The 16,059-nt window shown below is 55.0% G+C and overlaps 1 protein-coding gene across 1 annotated transcript in view; it reads left to right on the forward strand.

Moving 5' to 3' along the window:
• Positions 1–15,628, forward strand: part of NPTXR (neuronal pentraxin receptor) — a 28,806-nt gene extending 13,178 nt beyond the window's left edge. The window contains exons 5-8 of the mRNA XM_063622346.1: positions 8,062–8,287; positions 9,844–10,091; positions 13,315–13,494; positions 13,744–15,628. Of these exons, the coding sequence (XP_063478416.1) occupies positions 8,062–8,287; positions 9,844–10,091; positions 13,315–13,494; positions 13,744–13,968 (879 nt within the window). The 3' untranslated portion in view covers positions 13,969–15,628. The remainder of the gene's footprint in view (positions 1–8,061; positions 8,288–9,843; positions 10,092–13,314; positions 13,495–13,743) is intronic.
• Positions 15,629–16,059: the final 431 nt, after the last annotated feature.

The following is a 16,059-nucleotide window of genomic DNA, read 5'->3' on the forward strand; positions in this document are numbered from 1 at the left end:
TGGGTTGTTTCTGATTGACAAATAAGGCTGCTGTAAACATTCTTGGGATATCTGTTGGCGGCTGTCAGCCCTCATTTCTCCCTGGATCGAGCCACAGGAGTGGGTTGCAAGAGGGGCATATATTTAGTGTCGGAAGGTACAGCCAAACATTTCCCCACAGTAGCTGAGAGGGTTTACAAGCCCACCCGCGTGTAAACCTCGCCAAACTCAGTATGGTCATTTAAAAAACATTCCGTTTCAGTGGGCGTGTAGTGCACTCACTGTGGTTTTAATTTGTATTGCTCCGATGATTCATGATGTTGAGCACCTTTTCTTATGTTTATTGGCCATTTTGTAAATCTTTACCTGTAGGAGGTGGAATGAACTCAGAGGTCGGTGCTCCTCACAGAGTGAAGAATGTGGGGTGCTGGGGTGGGGGGGCATCTCCCCAGGACAGTCTTGGGCACATCATCCCCGTGGAACTCTGGGGACAGGGATAGAAGCAACCAACCCAAGGTGGGAGCACTTATGTGCTTTCACAGCCCTTGTTTCACTCCAGGGGAAGCTGAGGCTCAGAGAGGCTGAGGGACCTGCCCACAGCCACAGAGGCTGAGTCAAGACCACGCCGGGATTTCTCACTGAAGTGGGCTAGGGGTGGCGGACCTCCATCTGCTGAGGATTTTGGCTGGGGCCCAGAAGGCATGTGGGCAGGCAGGACCTCAGCAAAACTCCCAGCTGGGCTTCTGGAAGCAGCAGCCTGACAGGAGGGACTTTTGAAGGGAGGAGCAAGGGGCCTGGGGCCAGAGGGGTCTTTAGACATGGTCTGGGGTCTCGGACCCGGGAGGTACACGGCCAACCCCATCCCTGCTCCCTCTTCCTCACCCTCCTTCCCGTTCATCTTCTTTCCTTCAGCTCCAAAGTGGCATTAGGAGACCAGGAGGATCAAGACCACCCTGTCCTTTGCCCATCACTCACCTGCTCCCAGCCTGGGTGGGAGGAGGCAGAGCCACCTGCTGGGCCTGTCCCTGGAGAGGAAGGCGGGGTGGCAGCATGGGGTTTCTCTGAGAAGGCTTCCTGACCCCAAACTTCCACCTTGGCAAGACCTGGTGGCCTGGCCATCCCAGAACGGCCTCTGCCTCACCGCCAGCTGGGAGTACCGCCACCTGCGGAACCATGGGGCCCTATTTGCCTTTGGGGCCACAGCACCTGGAACTTGGCAAGAGGCAGCAGGGGTGAGCTCACCCTCTGCACCAGGCCTGTCAAGGGCCTTACAATTGAATCCCAAAGAACTATGGGACTATTACTATCTCTGTTTTACAGATGAGGAAACTGAGGCTCAGAAAGGTTAAGAAGCTTGTCCAGCTCACTCAGCTGGCATTTCCATGATGCACTATGCTCTCCTGCCTCTCAATAACAGCGAAGAATAATCGTAATGGTGACAACCACGTACTGCCTCTTATGGTTGACCACACTTCATATCTGTTCTTTCATTTTATCATTATTTATATCCCCAAATGTAGGTACTATTATTACACCCATTTTCCAGATAAGGTAACTGAGGGCTAGAGAAGTTAAGTAGCTTGCCCAAGGCCATGGATCCAGTAAGCAAGGAGCTGAAAATGACGCTGGCCTGTCTAACATGAGAGTTCGTGTCTGCAACCACGACGCCATGTTGCTGCGGCACACATGGATGGATGGATGGATGGATGGATGGATGGATGGATGCTGGATGGATGGATGAGTGCTCTGCAGCCCTACCAGAGAAGCTCTCAGGGCCCTCTTCTCTCTGTATAGAGCATCTCAGTTCAGGCATCAGGGAAGCTGCCATCTGGAGGGTGAGCAGGCAATGGGCAGAGGAGGGGTGGGGGTGGGAAGAATGTTCTTGGAGAAGGAACAGCATGTGTGGAGGCCTTAGGGTGAGAAGGAGTTTGAGGCAGTTGAGCAGCAGAGGACTTTCAGTGGGTGTGACCTATGTCCTGTCGGGGTGAGGGCTGAAGCCAGGAGGACAGGGACTTTATTGGCAGGGAGAGGGGGCTGTGGAAGGATTTTAAGCAGGAGAGCAACGTGGCTGGATTTGCCTCTGGCCGCTGTGTGGAGGGTGGGAGTGGAAGCTGTGGCACAGTCCAGCGGACAGTAGCCAGGACTAGGGAGAAGCCTAGGAGCTGAGTGAAGCTCTGGGCGAGATGCAGGGTTAGATTCAACCATTAGTGATGCCACTTTAGGATTGTTTTCTTGTTTTTAAAAGAAAATCATTGTCAAGTGTTTCAGATGGGCAAAAAGGCATAAATACTACGACCCAGGTCCCTGCCCAGGCTCAAGAACCAAACAAACATTTCCAATTAGCTGATCCCCATCCAGAGCCTCCCCAATGCCAGCCACAACCACACACCCCTAAATGGCCACCACGGTCCCGAATCAGTGTTGATCCCTCCCACGCATTTCTCATGCATTTAGCACCTAGTCATGTGCCTTTTAACCACATAACACATCGAGTTGAATGTTTTACAACTTTGTATCAGTGATATCCAGCTGCTCTGTAACTTGGCTTTTCTCCCAATATAATTATTCAACAAAAAGATTTCGGGCTGGAGATGGAGAAAGGTGAAGCCCTTCAAGAACTCTTTAAAGAATGTTAGTCACTGCCAGGTGTGGTGGCTCACGCCTGTAATCTCAGCACTTTGGGAGGCCAAGACAGGCAGATCACCTGAGGTCAGGAGTTCGAGACCAGCCTGGCAAACATGGCGAAATCCTGTCTCTACTAAAAATACAAAAATTAGCTGGGCATGGTGGCAGGCACCTATAATCCCTGCTATTCTGGAGGCTGAGGCAGGAGAATCACTTGAACCAGGGGGGTGGAGGTTGCAGTGAGCCGAGATCACACCATTTCACTCCAGCCTGGGCAAAAGAAACTCCATCCCCAAAAAATGAATGAATAAATAAATAAATAAATAAATAAGTTGTTAGTCACGACATTAATAGTAGACACGCTTGTGATGCTTCTTATGCCTACTGCACGCTAAGAGCTTTCTATCTATGAACTCAGTCAATCCCCACCACAATGCTATGATATTTACTATTTTACCCTTTGGGGCCAATGGGGAAACTGAGGCACGACACCCTGACATAACAAGGCACTCGACTGTGGAGCCCAGGTGTGAGCCCCAGCAGGACTCAGAACTCAGGGGATGGTTGGATGGGGGAGGTGCGGGGCCATGGTCCACACTGCTCCCCCTGAAGGCTGCTTACTTTCCACCTGGTCCTGCTGCCCTTGCGATCTGCCCCTGGAGAGGGAGGTGGGGTGGCAGGATGGGGTTTCTCTGAGAAAGCTTCCTGACCCCAAACTCCCACCGTGGCAAAACCTGGTGGTCTGGCCATCCCAGAACAGCCTCTACCTCACCGCCAGCTGGGAGTACCACTACCTGGGTGATCCTGGGCAGGGGCAGCTGTGCAGAGGGTGGGACCCTGACCCTCAACAGACCCAGACCAGCAGTGTAGGCCTGAGGAATGAGCACAGTCTGTGGGCTGTGCAGAGGATGGGACCCTGGCCCTGGAGTCCTGCACCTGCCCTCTGCTCCCTGCAGCAAGAGAATAGACCCCGGGTGGGACTAAGGTAGTGGGGCTTCCCTGCATCCTCCCAGCCTCAGCCACCCCACGCTGGGAGGACCCTCCTATCAGTCTCCCTTTGTGAAGCTGCCCTGCGCCAGAGTCTCGCACAACCTTCTGGACCTTCTAGACTTCCCGTGGCCATTAGTACCTCACCTGCTTGCCTTCGAGTTAGGCAGGGCAACCAGCACTGTGCCCACTTGGCAGATCAACCAACAGACCCAGACCATCAGAGTGAGCCTGAGGAATGAGCACAGATTTCAGGATCAGGAAGGCCAGGCTGGAGTGCTGGTTCTGCTGTGACCTTAGGCAGGCACTGCGCCTCAGTTCCCTCATCTCTAGGTGGGCCTCCCTACTTCCCCAGGCTGTTGACAGCGGCCTAGAACTGTTTGCACAGAGCTTCCCTAGTGCGGGGCCTGGCATGCAGTGAGTGCTCGATGGAGACAGCTGCTGCCGTTAGCATTCAGATTGAGTGCTAATGAGCCCAGCACATTATGGCTGAGCTGGGCCTAGAACAAGGGGCTCTGGCTCTAGGCCCAGCACACTTAGGCCAAACCCCACCCCGGACTCCCAGCGGGACAGGCCATGGGTTCCTAGCCTCCACCTTCCTGCCCCAGCCGGAGCTGAGTGGGGGTGCTGGCATCATCATTACCCCATCATCTTAGGTGAGGGGCCCAGTTGGCATCAGGCCGGGAGCCCACGCGGCACAGCCTGCGCCCACAGCAGATGGGAAGTGGGGGTGCAGGAGTCGTGTTCTTCTGATTCAGACACTGGGACGGGAGGGACTCACACACGATCCAGCGAGCCCACCTCCTCCATGGCCTTCCTGGCCGCTGCAGAGCCGGTGGCTCTGACAAAAGAACAGCTTGAGCGCACACCCCCTCAGCCCGCACGTTTTCTCCTCCAAACAGCGTCTGTTTAAATAGCCTCGACTCCCTGTTCTTGCTGGCAGGCCTTCCTCCCTCTGTTCTTCCTGGCAAGTCTTCCTCCCTCTCTCCCTTTGCTGGAGAGAGGAGATGCTGGCTCCAGGGGTATCAGCTTGGCCCAGCCCCATTGCTTATAGACAATTCAAAACGACTCCTGCCTCGGTTTCCCATCTGTGAAATGGGGATACGAAGAGTGCCAGCCTCAGCGAGCGGCTGCAAGGATTCATGAGTAAACACATGCCAAGTGCCTATGATGGGCCTGGTGCACAGCTTCACTCCCGCATGCCCCTCTGGCCTGAAGCTTGGCACAGAGCAGGTGGGGAACTGAGGACAGAATAGCGCCTGAGACCAGGGACACCCTGCCCCAGGCCTTCCAGCCCTGAGATGAAATGCACCCCTTGAGCTGATTGCCTCAGTCCAAGGCTTCCTGGAAGTCCAGCCATCTCAAATGCAGTGGGTGGCTGAACCTGTCACCTTGTGGGCCATCCAGTGTCACTTGAAGGCTCTGGAGGTAATGAGCGACCCATCAGCCAATGTAGTCAAGCCCCACAGTTGGCATTATGCTTTTATAGTCCATGAGGGCCTGTCACTTGTCCTCCCATCCTTCCATCTGTCCTGGGAATGGACAAGAGGAAGCCTGTTTCACTCCACACACACTTTTTTTTGAGTCTCGCTCTGTTGCTCAGGCTGGAGTGCAGTGGTATGATCATGACTCACCGCAGCCTCAACCTCCCGGGCTTAAGCAATCCTCCTGCCTCAGCCACCCAAGTAGCTGGGGCTACAGGCATGCACCACCATGCCTGGCTAATCTTTGTATTTCTTGTAGAGATGGGGTTTCGCCATGTTGCCCAGGCTGATCTCGAACTCCAGGGCTCAAGCGCCCGTCTTGGCCTCCCAAAGTGCTGGGATTACACACATGAGCCACCATGCCCAGCCTGTTCCCATTTTAGAGGAAGGGAAACCAAGGCTTTGTGGTTAGTCTGCACTAGAGCCAGGGTTTGTAGGCACCTTGGCAGAAGGAGCCCTCGGGAAAGCAAAGATGAATGTAAGCAGGGAGTGCACTGTAAGGCTCCTACGCCCATCCCATGCCCGCCTTCACCTGGCCTCCACCTCAGCCTCGTGGGCCAAGTAGGCATCTGCGTGGATGGGCGGCCGTGACCTCTTACACAAGAGGTGGTGGGGGGGGTGCATAATGGTGGCCAGAGTCCCCCTTCTCCCGCTGCTTTCATGGGTCCCTTTCCAGAGCCAGCCTGGACGACCTCAGTGACTTGTGTCTGTTGTCCCATCTTACAGCCTGGAATGGAGAGGTTGATCCTCAGCCCCTCCCCACTGCCAGCAGAAGAGAGGGGTTGCTGAGTGTGAGTGGCATCAGACCCCCAGCGCTGTGAAGCAACCTCACCTTTCCCATGGGAGCCAAGGGACAGGTGGGACAGAGAGGGAATAGGGCTTCTGGAGAAGCCGCCTGGCAGATGCCAAGGGAGGCTGCATGGCAAGTGATGCAGAGGGGGCGGGCGAGCCAGACTACTAGGCTCAGATCCCAGCTCTGCTCCTGCTCCTGGTGTGATCTTGGTTAACTCACCCCAGTTTTCCTGCCCCTGAAATGGGGACACTGGCATGTTAAGTGGATTCAGAGAGGGAATGTTTGCAAGGTGTCTGCTAAGGCTTAGCCGGCAGCAAGAGCGTCCCATTCAGTCTTCCCACCTACCCCATGCACCCAAAACCATGCCCCTGGCACCCACTGTGGGCCAGGCTCTGGGCACTTCCCTTACACACCATCATTTAATGCTGACCAGCCCTGGAAGCTGAGCATTCCAAGTCCCCGTCTTATAGAAGGGGAAAAATGATCCCAGAGTGTTAGCCCACCTGCCCCTACTCTCACCAGGCAGTGGCAGAGCCGAAGGCTGGTTCCTGCAACTCCTCAAAATGAGGTCACATTGCTGTCCACACTGGCAGCTCCCAAGTCTCGGGCACTGAGCATGGCAGTGGTCCTTTGCCCCCAACACTCTGACACAGGAGACGCACTTCTCCCCTTGTCTCATGGCTAGAAAACAGGCTCAGAGAAGTTCAGGAGGAGCGCACAGCTCAGAAGGAACATGTGGCCGTCAGTCACAGCAGCCGCCAGCAGTGTCCAGTGTCACCCAGCAAATGACTGACAAGGCCATTGGCTGGGCCAGTGAGGCTGGGCAAGGGATTCTACACTTGTCCCAAGCTGCAAGGCCATCCTCTCGAAGCTTAGCAAACCGAGGAAAGGTGGGGTTCTTGGTTTTCTGTTTTGCCTCCAGCCACAACTTCAGCATCTGGGGCAGTGCCTAGCACAGTGGGGGTGCCCTCTGAATGTTTGCTCAGTGACTGAATCACAGAATGCAATGAGTTCGTGTCTGGGGCCTAAGCCTGGGAGCAAGGAACTGACTGAGCAGAAGCTTCCCAGGCCCCTGGGGAGTTCGCAAGCATCAGGCCTGGTAGCGGGGACCATGGAGGAGGGGGAAACCAGGAGGATGGTGGAGGATGGTGAAGGTTTAATTTAGCTCCTAGCAGCTCATTGAATTATTAATCTCCTACTGACATTTCTGTGACATGTCTGCCACAGACTGTCCCCTCGAAGAGTCTGGACCTGCGGCCTCACCTGCCTTCCTCCACCCCAGAGGGGCCTTCTTCCAGCAGGAGAGGGGGAAGGAAACCCTCCCAGCTCCTGCCCCAGTTCTGCTGCCCTTGGGGTCTTAAGATAAGACAGGCATGTGGTGGGGAACGCTAACACTTAGACCTCATCCTGGGCTGGATGGGGGATGTCAGAGCCTACCCCGGAACACTCTGCCCTAAACAGCAATTGCAATAAGCGGGCTCTGTTTATTGATATTTAATCCTTAGTCCTCTCCACAACTCTCCAAATAGGTGCAGCTCTCTTTTGAGTAAACAAGTTCAGAGAAGTCAAGATGTTTTCTCAGAGTCACATAGCAGATTGGTTACCGATCTGGTTTTGAACCCTGAGCTGTCTGACTCCAAAGTATGTGATTTTAACCACCTGTCACCCTGGTATGGTCAAGCCACCGGGGTCCTGCTCCAGAAGTCCCTGTTTCATACCCTGGGTGGGCCCAGTGGCCATACAGAGCCTTTTGCCAAGGACCATTCTAGAGAAGCTTGCTGAGTGAAGGAATGAAGACTAAGACGGTTCGCCCCTTTACCAGCCCATCAGTGTCTAGCGTTGCTGCTACGAAGGACTAGGGCGGGGCACTCAGCCCCGACTGCACCCTGAAACCACCTGGGGGACCTTCACAGCACTCATGGTCAGGCCCCACACCTCCATGGGCTGAGCTGTCCTTGAGAGCCGGGGCCAGCTCTGCCTGCTGCTCACCATCATGTGCCAGCACCAGGAATAGAGCCTGCCAGGGACCCAGGATGCATCTGTTGCCTGCTGTTGACATTGTCATTCCCATTTTGCATATTGGGGAAGCTGAGGCTCCCCTGGGGTCACTGAGCAGGGGCGGTAGGCATCTGAGTGTTTCAAGCCTTTCCTTCCTCCCCTCAGTTGATTTCTGTTTCTCTGCCCTGTGAACAGCAGGAGCTTCCAGCCCGTGTGAACCTCTCAGCTGCCCCAGCCCCAGTCTCCGCTGTGCCCACCGGCCTGCACTCCAAGATGGACCAGCTGGAGGGGCAGCTGCTGGCCCAGGTGCTGGCACTGGAGAAGGAGCGTGCGGCCCTCAGCCACAGCAGCCGCCGGCAGAGGCAGGAAGTGGAAAAGGAGTTGGACGTCCTGCAGGGTCGTGTGGCCGAGCTGGAGCATGGTGGGTCCTGGGTCCTGCAGAGGGCATTGGAGGGGTCCTCCAGGTGACAGAGCCACTCAAAAAATGTATCCATACTCCCCAGAGGCTAACATGGACAGACAGGAGGGTGGGGAGGAGGCTGTGGAACACACAGTGGAGAGAATCATTGGGGGATATTATTATCATTATCAACATTATTAACGGGTCTCATTTTCTGGCACTTACTGTGTCCTGGGAGTGGGCTAAGTACTTGATACATCAGCTGATTTAATCTTCACAGTTTTCACAGATGAGAAAACTGAAGGTCAGAGAAGTCAAGTGACATGCTCAAGGTCACACAGACAAAAGTGGTAGGTCTAGACCTCAAACAAGGTCTGACTCCACAGCCATACGTTTAGCCACCCACAAAATAGCATTTTCAATTAATTGGTCAGGATTTTGTTTAACACCTGTGCCTGGCACTGCCAAGGGGTCAGAGGAACATAATGGGCAGGGTACAGGTATGAGCATAAGGAGACCTGGCTCCTGGTTGCATATCTGTCTCTGGCTTGCTCTGTGACCTCAGAAGGTCACTTCCTTCCCCAGGCCTCAGTTTTCCTCATCTGAGAAATGGGGATTTAGGACTCATGAGCTCTCAAGGACCTTTCAGCTTTGAAATCTTGTGAAGACCACCCTTAAGAGGCTTACAGACGAGGTGGGGAGAACAGGGGAGATGATGAGCAGTTAGCTGGGACCAACTTACATGAGGAACAGGGCTTCAGGAGAAGAAAATCCAGGGCCAGGCATGGTGGTTCATGCCTGTTATCCCAACACTTTGGGAGGTTGAGGTGGGCGGATCACTTGAGATCAGGAGTTCAAGGCCAGCCTGGCCATCATGGCAAAACCCCATTTCTACTAAAAATGCAAAAATTAGCTGGGTGTGGTGGTGCATGCCTGTAATCCCAGCTACTCAGGAGGCTGAGACAGGAGAATTGCTTGAGCCTGGGAGGTGGAGGTCACAGTGAGCTGAGATTGTACCACTGCACTCCAGCCTGGGCAACAGAGGGAAACTCTGTCTCAAAAAAAAAAAAAAAGAAAAAGAAAAGAAAGAAAATCCAAGCTGCTTCCTGGAGGAGGCAGGCCTCAAGCTACTTCTTGAAAACAGAGGTGGGGAGCAAATTTCAGAACGGAGGGGCCATTGCAGGGGCACAGCTGCAGGGGAGGGACAGGTCTGGTGCCTCAGGGCCAGCATCCTGGCTGCAGCACAGGGACAGAAGCAACCTCCAGCCCTCCTCAGCCCTGCCTCTGTCCCGTCTACCCCAGGTCTCCCAAGGGGTCAGGAACAAGTTTAATTTGTTGAAGGTCACGTGGCTGGGAAGTGAGGGAGGCGAGATTTGGTCTCAGGACATCTGAGGTCCAGACCCCCTGCACTTTAATCATGCCTCTCAACACAGAGGTAGAGCAGAGAGGGCCCTGAAGGCACTGGGCATGCAGCAGGTGCCTGGGAGCTGTTAGCCTTCTTTCTGAAGTGTGCCCTGTCCACCCCACCCTTTTCGGTGTCCACCGACCTCCACCATGTCTGCCTTGCCCACCCTCAGGGTCCTCAGCCTACAGTCCCCCAGACGCCTTCAAGATCAGCATCCCCATCCGTAACAACTACATGTACGCCCGCGTGCGGAAGGCGCTGCCCGAGCTCTACGCATTCACTGCCTGCATGTGGCTGCGGTCCAGGTCCAGCGGCACCGGCCAGGGCACCCCCTTCTCCTACTCGGTGCCGGGGCAGGCCAACGAGATTGTACTGCTAGAGGCGGGCCATGAGCCCATGGAGCTGCTGATCAACGACAAGGTGGGCAGGGCTGGTGGGGAGGGCTGGCTGGGGGACAGCCACCCTTCCAGAAGCGCCCACTCCACACTGGGCTTTTTCATTCTCCTGCTCATTCTCCTGCTCTGCATATTCAGCACACATTAAATACCTACTGTGTGCCAGGCTGGGCTCTGGGAATATAAAGACAAGCCAGACATGGGGCTGCCAGAAGAGAGGCTGTGTCTAATAGAGGCTCTAAGTGTTGTTCCATTTTACAGAGGAGGCAAGTGAAGCTCTTGGAGATCCAGTGACTTCCCCAGTGACCCAGCTATGGGACAGGGCTGAGGTGTCTGCCCCCAGGGCCTGCTCATCTTCCTGGACTTAAAGAGAAGAGAGGTGGCCGGGTGCAGTGGCTCATGCCTTAATCCTGCTGAGGCGGGCGGATCACGAGGTCAGGAGATTGAGACCATCCTGGCTAACATGGTGAAACCCCATCTCTACTAAAAATACAAAAAAATTAGCCGGGCATGGTGGCGGGCGCCTGTAGTCCCAGCTACTCAGGAGGCTGAGGCAGGAGAATGGCCAGAACCCAGGGGGCATAGCTTGCAGTGAGCCAAGATCACGCCACTGCACTCCAGTCTGGGCGACAGAGCAAGACTCAGTCTCAAAAAAAAAAAAAAAAAAAAAACAAAAGAGAGGGAGAGAGAGAGAAGGGAGGTGCACAGACTTACCTGGGGATGGAGGGAGGAAGGGAGTGCTCGTGGCCTCCTCGTTCCTTCTACTTCCCTGGAGCCAGCCCCTCGGGCCCTCCCCACTATGGAGAGTAGAAAGGTGTTGTTCTCAGGCTCTGGGACCCAAATGCTGGTTTGAGTCTTGGTTCTGCATCTTCACCACTGTGTGACCTCAGACTAGTCATCTACCTGCCCTGTGCCTGAGTTTCCTTATCTCTAAAGCAGGAATGATAAGAACTCTTGCCTGTTAGGGTTATAGTGAGAAGTGGCTTAAATGCATGTAGGGGGCTTTGAGCAGAGCCTAGCGTTTAGCAGACATCAATAACTGTGAGCTATTTTTATTATACTGGTCACTGTGCTAATAAGCAGTTTACTCACATTATTACCCTTGACCTTCCCAACAGCACTGGGAAGTAGGTACCCTCATTATCCCCATTTTGCAGATGGAGAAACTGAGGCTCAGAGAGGGAAAATAATGTACCCTGGCCACACAGCTGCTGGGGTGTGATGTGATTCAGGGTCTTGGGCTCCAGAAACCACCTCTTAACCCCTCCCCTATTCTGCCCTTGGGCCACCCATCATCCTCATGCCCAGACCTCCCTCCCTGATGCCCCTCCTTCAGCCTGGCTGGAAGGCAGGACAAGGACAAGACAGGGAAAATGATGTGGCAGGAGCACGGTGATTGAGGGGAGAGGAAGGGGAGCATCTCATCACTGTCATCCACTCCTAAAGCTCTTCCCCCGCCTGCCACTTTGTTTTGGGCCTTGCAGGCATGGTGGTCTATTGAGAACCCCCTGGAAATGCAGATACCACATATTGTACCCACCTGTGACCAGCTCACAACACATAAAGCCACTAGGAGTGATTGACACCCATCAGAACCCAGCTTAGCAGAAGGTGCATTTCATGGCATTCTGTAGGGGGAGGAGGAGGAGGAGGAGGAGGGAGGAGATGAGTCCAGGGACCAGTGACCTTCCCTTGTGGCCCAATAAACCCTACGACCACCGGGGTGGCTGGACTACATCTAGATCCTGCTGCTTTGTGCCCTTCATCACCCCCTGGCTGCTGTCCTTGGCCTGGCCCAAGTTCAGCACTCAGTTCTCATTAGAAGGAATTCAGCACCCTGGACAGGGCATCGGGCAGCCCTTTTCTGGGGCGCTCTAGAGTCCTTTTGAGAGCCAACCTCACAGACTGCTCACTGTTCCCTTTTTATTCCAGCCTCTAAGCCTTTACTCCTACTGTGCCCACCACTTGGTTTGCCTAGCAATGGAATGGTGGATCCATTGTCCTTCCAGATGGGTTTCGACGTGGCTTCTGTTCCCATATCCCCTCTACCTCTGGGCCCTGCAGCCTCTGTACCTCCCATATGCCCTCCGTTATTTTGTCTTATAGCATTGCCCCGAAGTCCTTCCCTTCCTGCAGACTCAGCTCATTTAAGGCGAGGACCAGCTCCACATCCCCAACGTCCACAACAAGGCCAGGCACCACGTCCGCCTCAGAGAGTGTTACATTAAATTGTGATCTCAGGCCAGGTGAGGTGGCTCATGCCTGTAATCCCAGCACTCTGAGAGGCCGAGGCAGATGGACCACCTGAGGTCAGAAGTTCAAGACCAGGCTGGCCAATATGGTGAAATCCTGTTTCTACTAAAAATACAAAAAAAAAAAATTAGCTGGGCATGGTGGTGCATGCCTGTAATCCCAGCTACTTGGGAGGCTGAGGGAGAATTGCCTGAACCAGGAGATGGAGTTTGCAGTGAGCTGAGATCACACCACTGCACTCCATCCTGGGCAACAGAGTGAAATTCCATCTCAAAAAAACAATGTGATCTCAGAAAACTCATCAGACAAGGGAGCCCTTTGGGAGCACCAAATCCACAGACAGCAAGCACCTTTCATCTTACAGGCCAGCTCTAACCCATCAGCAGTGGCTTCCCAGAGCACTGTGCTGAGGGATCTGAGCTAAATCGAGGCTCATGATTGATTGGCTATGTCTGCCCTGGGTGGAGGAAGAGGCAGCAGCTGTAGATTTGCCATCCCTTGTCTGACCTCACTTTACAGATAAGGAAACTGAGGCCCAGGGAGGAAGGAACAACCTCCCCAGATCACACAGGGGTTGGTGGCAGAGCCAGGGCCAGATGCTGGAGCCTGGCCTCTGAGTCCAAGGCTCATTCTATCCCTGCCAGTACTTCTTTGAGCCCCAGCTGTGTGCTGAGTGCTGTGTGAGGTGTTCAGGGGAAGTTGGGATTATGAGACATCCCTCTCTCCCCAAGTGACCTTAATAGGCCTGTTGGAGAGTGAGTGAACTACCTTGTGACAACTGAAAACCAAAACCAGAGAGTCCCTTGTGATCTGGTTTGGTCTTTGAGGAAAGAGGAGAGAGGAGTCAGGGAAAGACACTGGGCAGGAGGATGGAGAGGGTCAGTTCTGTGGTCGGGCCCTGGAAGGATGGACATGGGTCTCCCCAGCCCCACCCCACTGCCTCAGCCATGGGCCTTGGGGCACCTCTGACCTGGGGTTGGGGGACCTGTGTCCAGGTGGCCCAGCTGCCTCTGAGCCTGAAGGACAATGGCTGGCACCACATCTGCATCGCCTGGACCACAAGGGATGGCCTATGGTCTGCCTATCAGGACGGGGAGCTGCAGGGCTCCGGTGAGAACCTGGCTGCCTGGCACCCCATCAAGCCTCATGGGATCCTTATCTTGGGCCAGGAGCAGGTAAGGCTCAGGCTGGTATTGGGGCTGGACCTCCTCATTGTGCAGATGGGCAGACTGAGGGCCAGAGAGATCAGAGACCTGCCCAAGGAACTAGAATCTTGAAGGTGGGGCCAGAGCCTTGGGGGCAGGGCTTCAGTGGGGATGAAGGTGGGGCTTCCTCGGGGACAAGAGCCTGACTGAGCCAGCCTGCCTGTCTTTTCTGCTCCCTCACTCCATGCCTCTCCTTTCTCTGCTGCTGTCTTGGCCCAGGATACCCTGGGCGGCCGGTTTGACGCCACCCAGGCCTTTGTCGGTGACATTGCCCAGTTTAACCTGTGGGACCACGCCCTGACACCAGCCCAGGTCCTGGGCATTGCCAACTGCACTGCGCCACTGCTGGGCAACGTCCTTCCATGGGAAGACAAGTTGGTGGAGACCTTTGGGGGCGCAACAAAGGCTGCCTTCGATGTCTGCAAGGGGAGGGCCAAGGCATGAGGGGCCACCTCATCCAGGGCCCCTCCCTTGCCTGCCACTTTGGGGACTTGAGGTGGGTCATATTCCCTCCTCAGCCTGCCCACGCACTGGCCTTCCCTCCTGCCCCACTCCTGGCTGTGCCTCCCGTTTCCCCTCACCTGTACCCACACCTCCAGAATGCCCCGCCCTGCGAGTGTGTCCCCTGTCCCCACCCAAGTGAGGAGGAGCATCTCAAGTGAACAGTGGGAACCTGCCCGCCTGGCACTGCACTGGAGTTGTCTCTTACCCCACCCCTCCCTGCCCATAAATTGCATCTGATTTCACTAATTTTGACAGCACCCCCAGTAGGGTAGGGTTGCGTATGAGGGGGACCCCACTATCTCAGTGGTGGGGGTGGCCGCCCGCCTCCTTGTCCCCCATGCAACAGGCCCAGTGGCTTCCCCTTCAGGGCCACAACAGGCTGTAGAAGAGGATGACGAGGACATCAGAGGTTAGACTTACCCTCCTCCCTCTTTCCACCAGCTGCCAGTCAAGGGCAGTGGGATCTCGATGGAGCCTCCCCCACCCCGCCCATGCCTCCCTCTTCCTCCTCTTTCCTCCTCTCTTTGTGTGTAGTGGTTTGAATGTTGGTTCCATGCCTGGCCCAGCCCCACCTCAGTCTCCAGGACATTCCTTTCCCAGCTCCAGCCTGGAGGGAAGGGGCAAAGACCCCAGGAGGCCAAAAGGCTGCAGTCACCCCTTGTGCTCACCCACAGTGATAGCCACTGGTATAGTCATCCCTCTCCCTCCATGCCAAGGACAGGACCTGGGCCACTTCAGCCTGGGCTGGGAGCAGCCCTAAGGTAGAGGCCTCATGGCCCAGGAGACCCTGCCTCTGGCAGAGCCACATTACCTACCCTGTGCATGGTCCTGGGGCAGGAAGGAAGAAGCTGAGAGGGTGGGGAGAAGCATGAAGCAGTGGGCAGAGCACTGGGTGAGAAGGAGGAGACCGTGGTTCCTAGCCAGCCCTGCTAATGTGCTGTGTGGCCTTCTATAAGTCCCTGCCCTCTCTTGGCCTGGCCTTCCTCATTGGTGAACTGAGGCCCTCGCTTTGGTCATTTGCTCTCCAGATTGGGTGTGAGCTTCTCTATGATTCCAGGTGGATATGTGGGGAAAGCCCTGGTGACCCTGGGCTTAGCAGGGGTAGATCCCAGGACTCGGCAGTAGATGGGATGAAGCCAGTCATGGGTTAGGGTCAGCAGAGACTCAGAGTCCAGGGCAAGGTTCAAGGCAGACTAACCTCATGCATGGACTAACCCTCTGGATCACCCCGGCCTGGCACCCTTGCCTGTCTGAGAGTGTCTCAAAGGGCTGATGGCTTCCTGGTCCCCTTGAGTCGTCACCAGCTTCCCCAAGAGAGTGTCAGAATCTTAAGAGCTGAGAGGCCGGGCACGGTGGCTCACATCTGTAATCCCAACACTTTGGGAGGCTGAGACAGGCAGATCACTTGAGGTCAGGAGTTCGAGGTCAGCCTGGCCAACATGGTGAAACCCCATCTTCACTAAAAATACAAAACTTAGCCAGTTAGGTGGTGCACGCCTGTAGTCCTAGCTACTCGGGAGGCTGAGGCAGAAGAATCTCTTGAACTGAGGAGGTGGAGGTTGCAGCGAGCAGAGATCACGCCATTGCACTCCAGCCTGGGCAACAGAGCAAGACTCTGTCTCAAAAAAATAATAATAATCTTAAAGATGAGAAAAGCCACCCCATCTGGCACCACATCTGCATCTTGTTTGTGAGAAATGGGGAAGAGTTCAGGGAGGACACGTGACCTGCACCGGATCACAGAGCACGATGGGGCAGAGCCAGGACTAGAGCTCAGGGCATCTGACTCCCTCTTCAGTGTTCTTCCTCTTCCATGTTGCCTGCCCCTGAAGGCCTTTGAGTTCAGTCTACACCTAAGCAGGTAGACATCTGAGAGGTCAGATGCTTTCCAACATGACGCCTGAACATCTCCCTTTATGCAACACCCAAACATCTTGGTGTCCCCACCCCAGGAAGTGCGGGGAGGAGGTTATGATCCCTGGGCGCTTCGGCAGAATGGAGAGCTGAGGCGTCCCTCCCCTGCTAGTCACC

Source organism: Symphalangus syndactylus, chromosome 18 (genome assembly GCF_028878055.3).
Source record: "Symphalangus syndactylus isolate Jambi chromosome 18, NHGRI_mSymSyn1-v2.1_pri, whole genome shotgun sequence".
In the NCBI taxonomy this organism is placed as follows: domain Eukaryota; kingdom Metazoa; phylum Chordata; class Mammalia; order Primates; family Hylobatidae; genus Symphalangus; species Symphalangus syndactylus.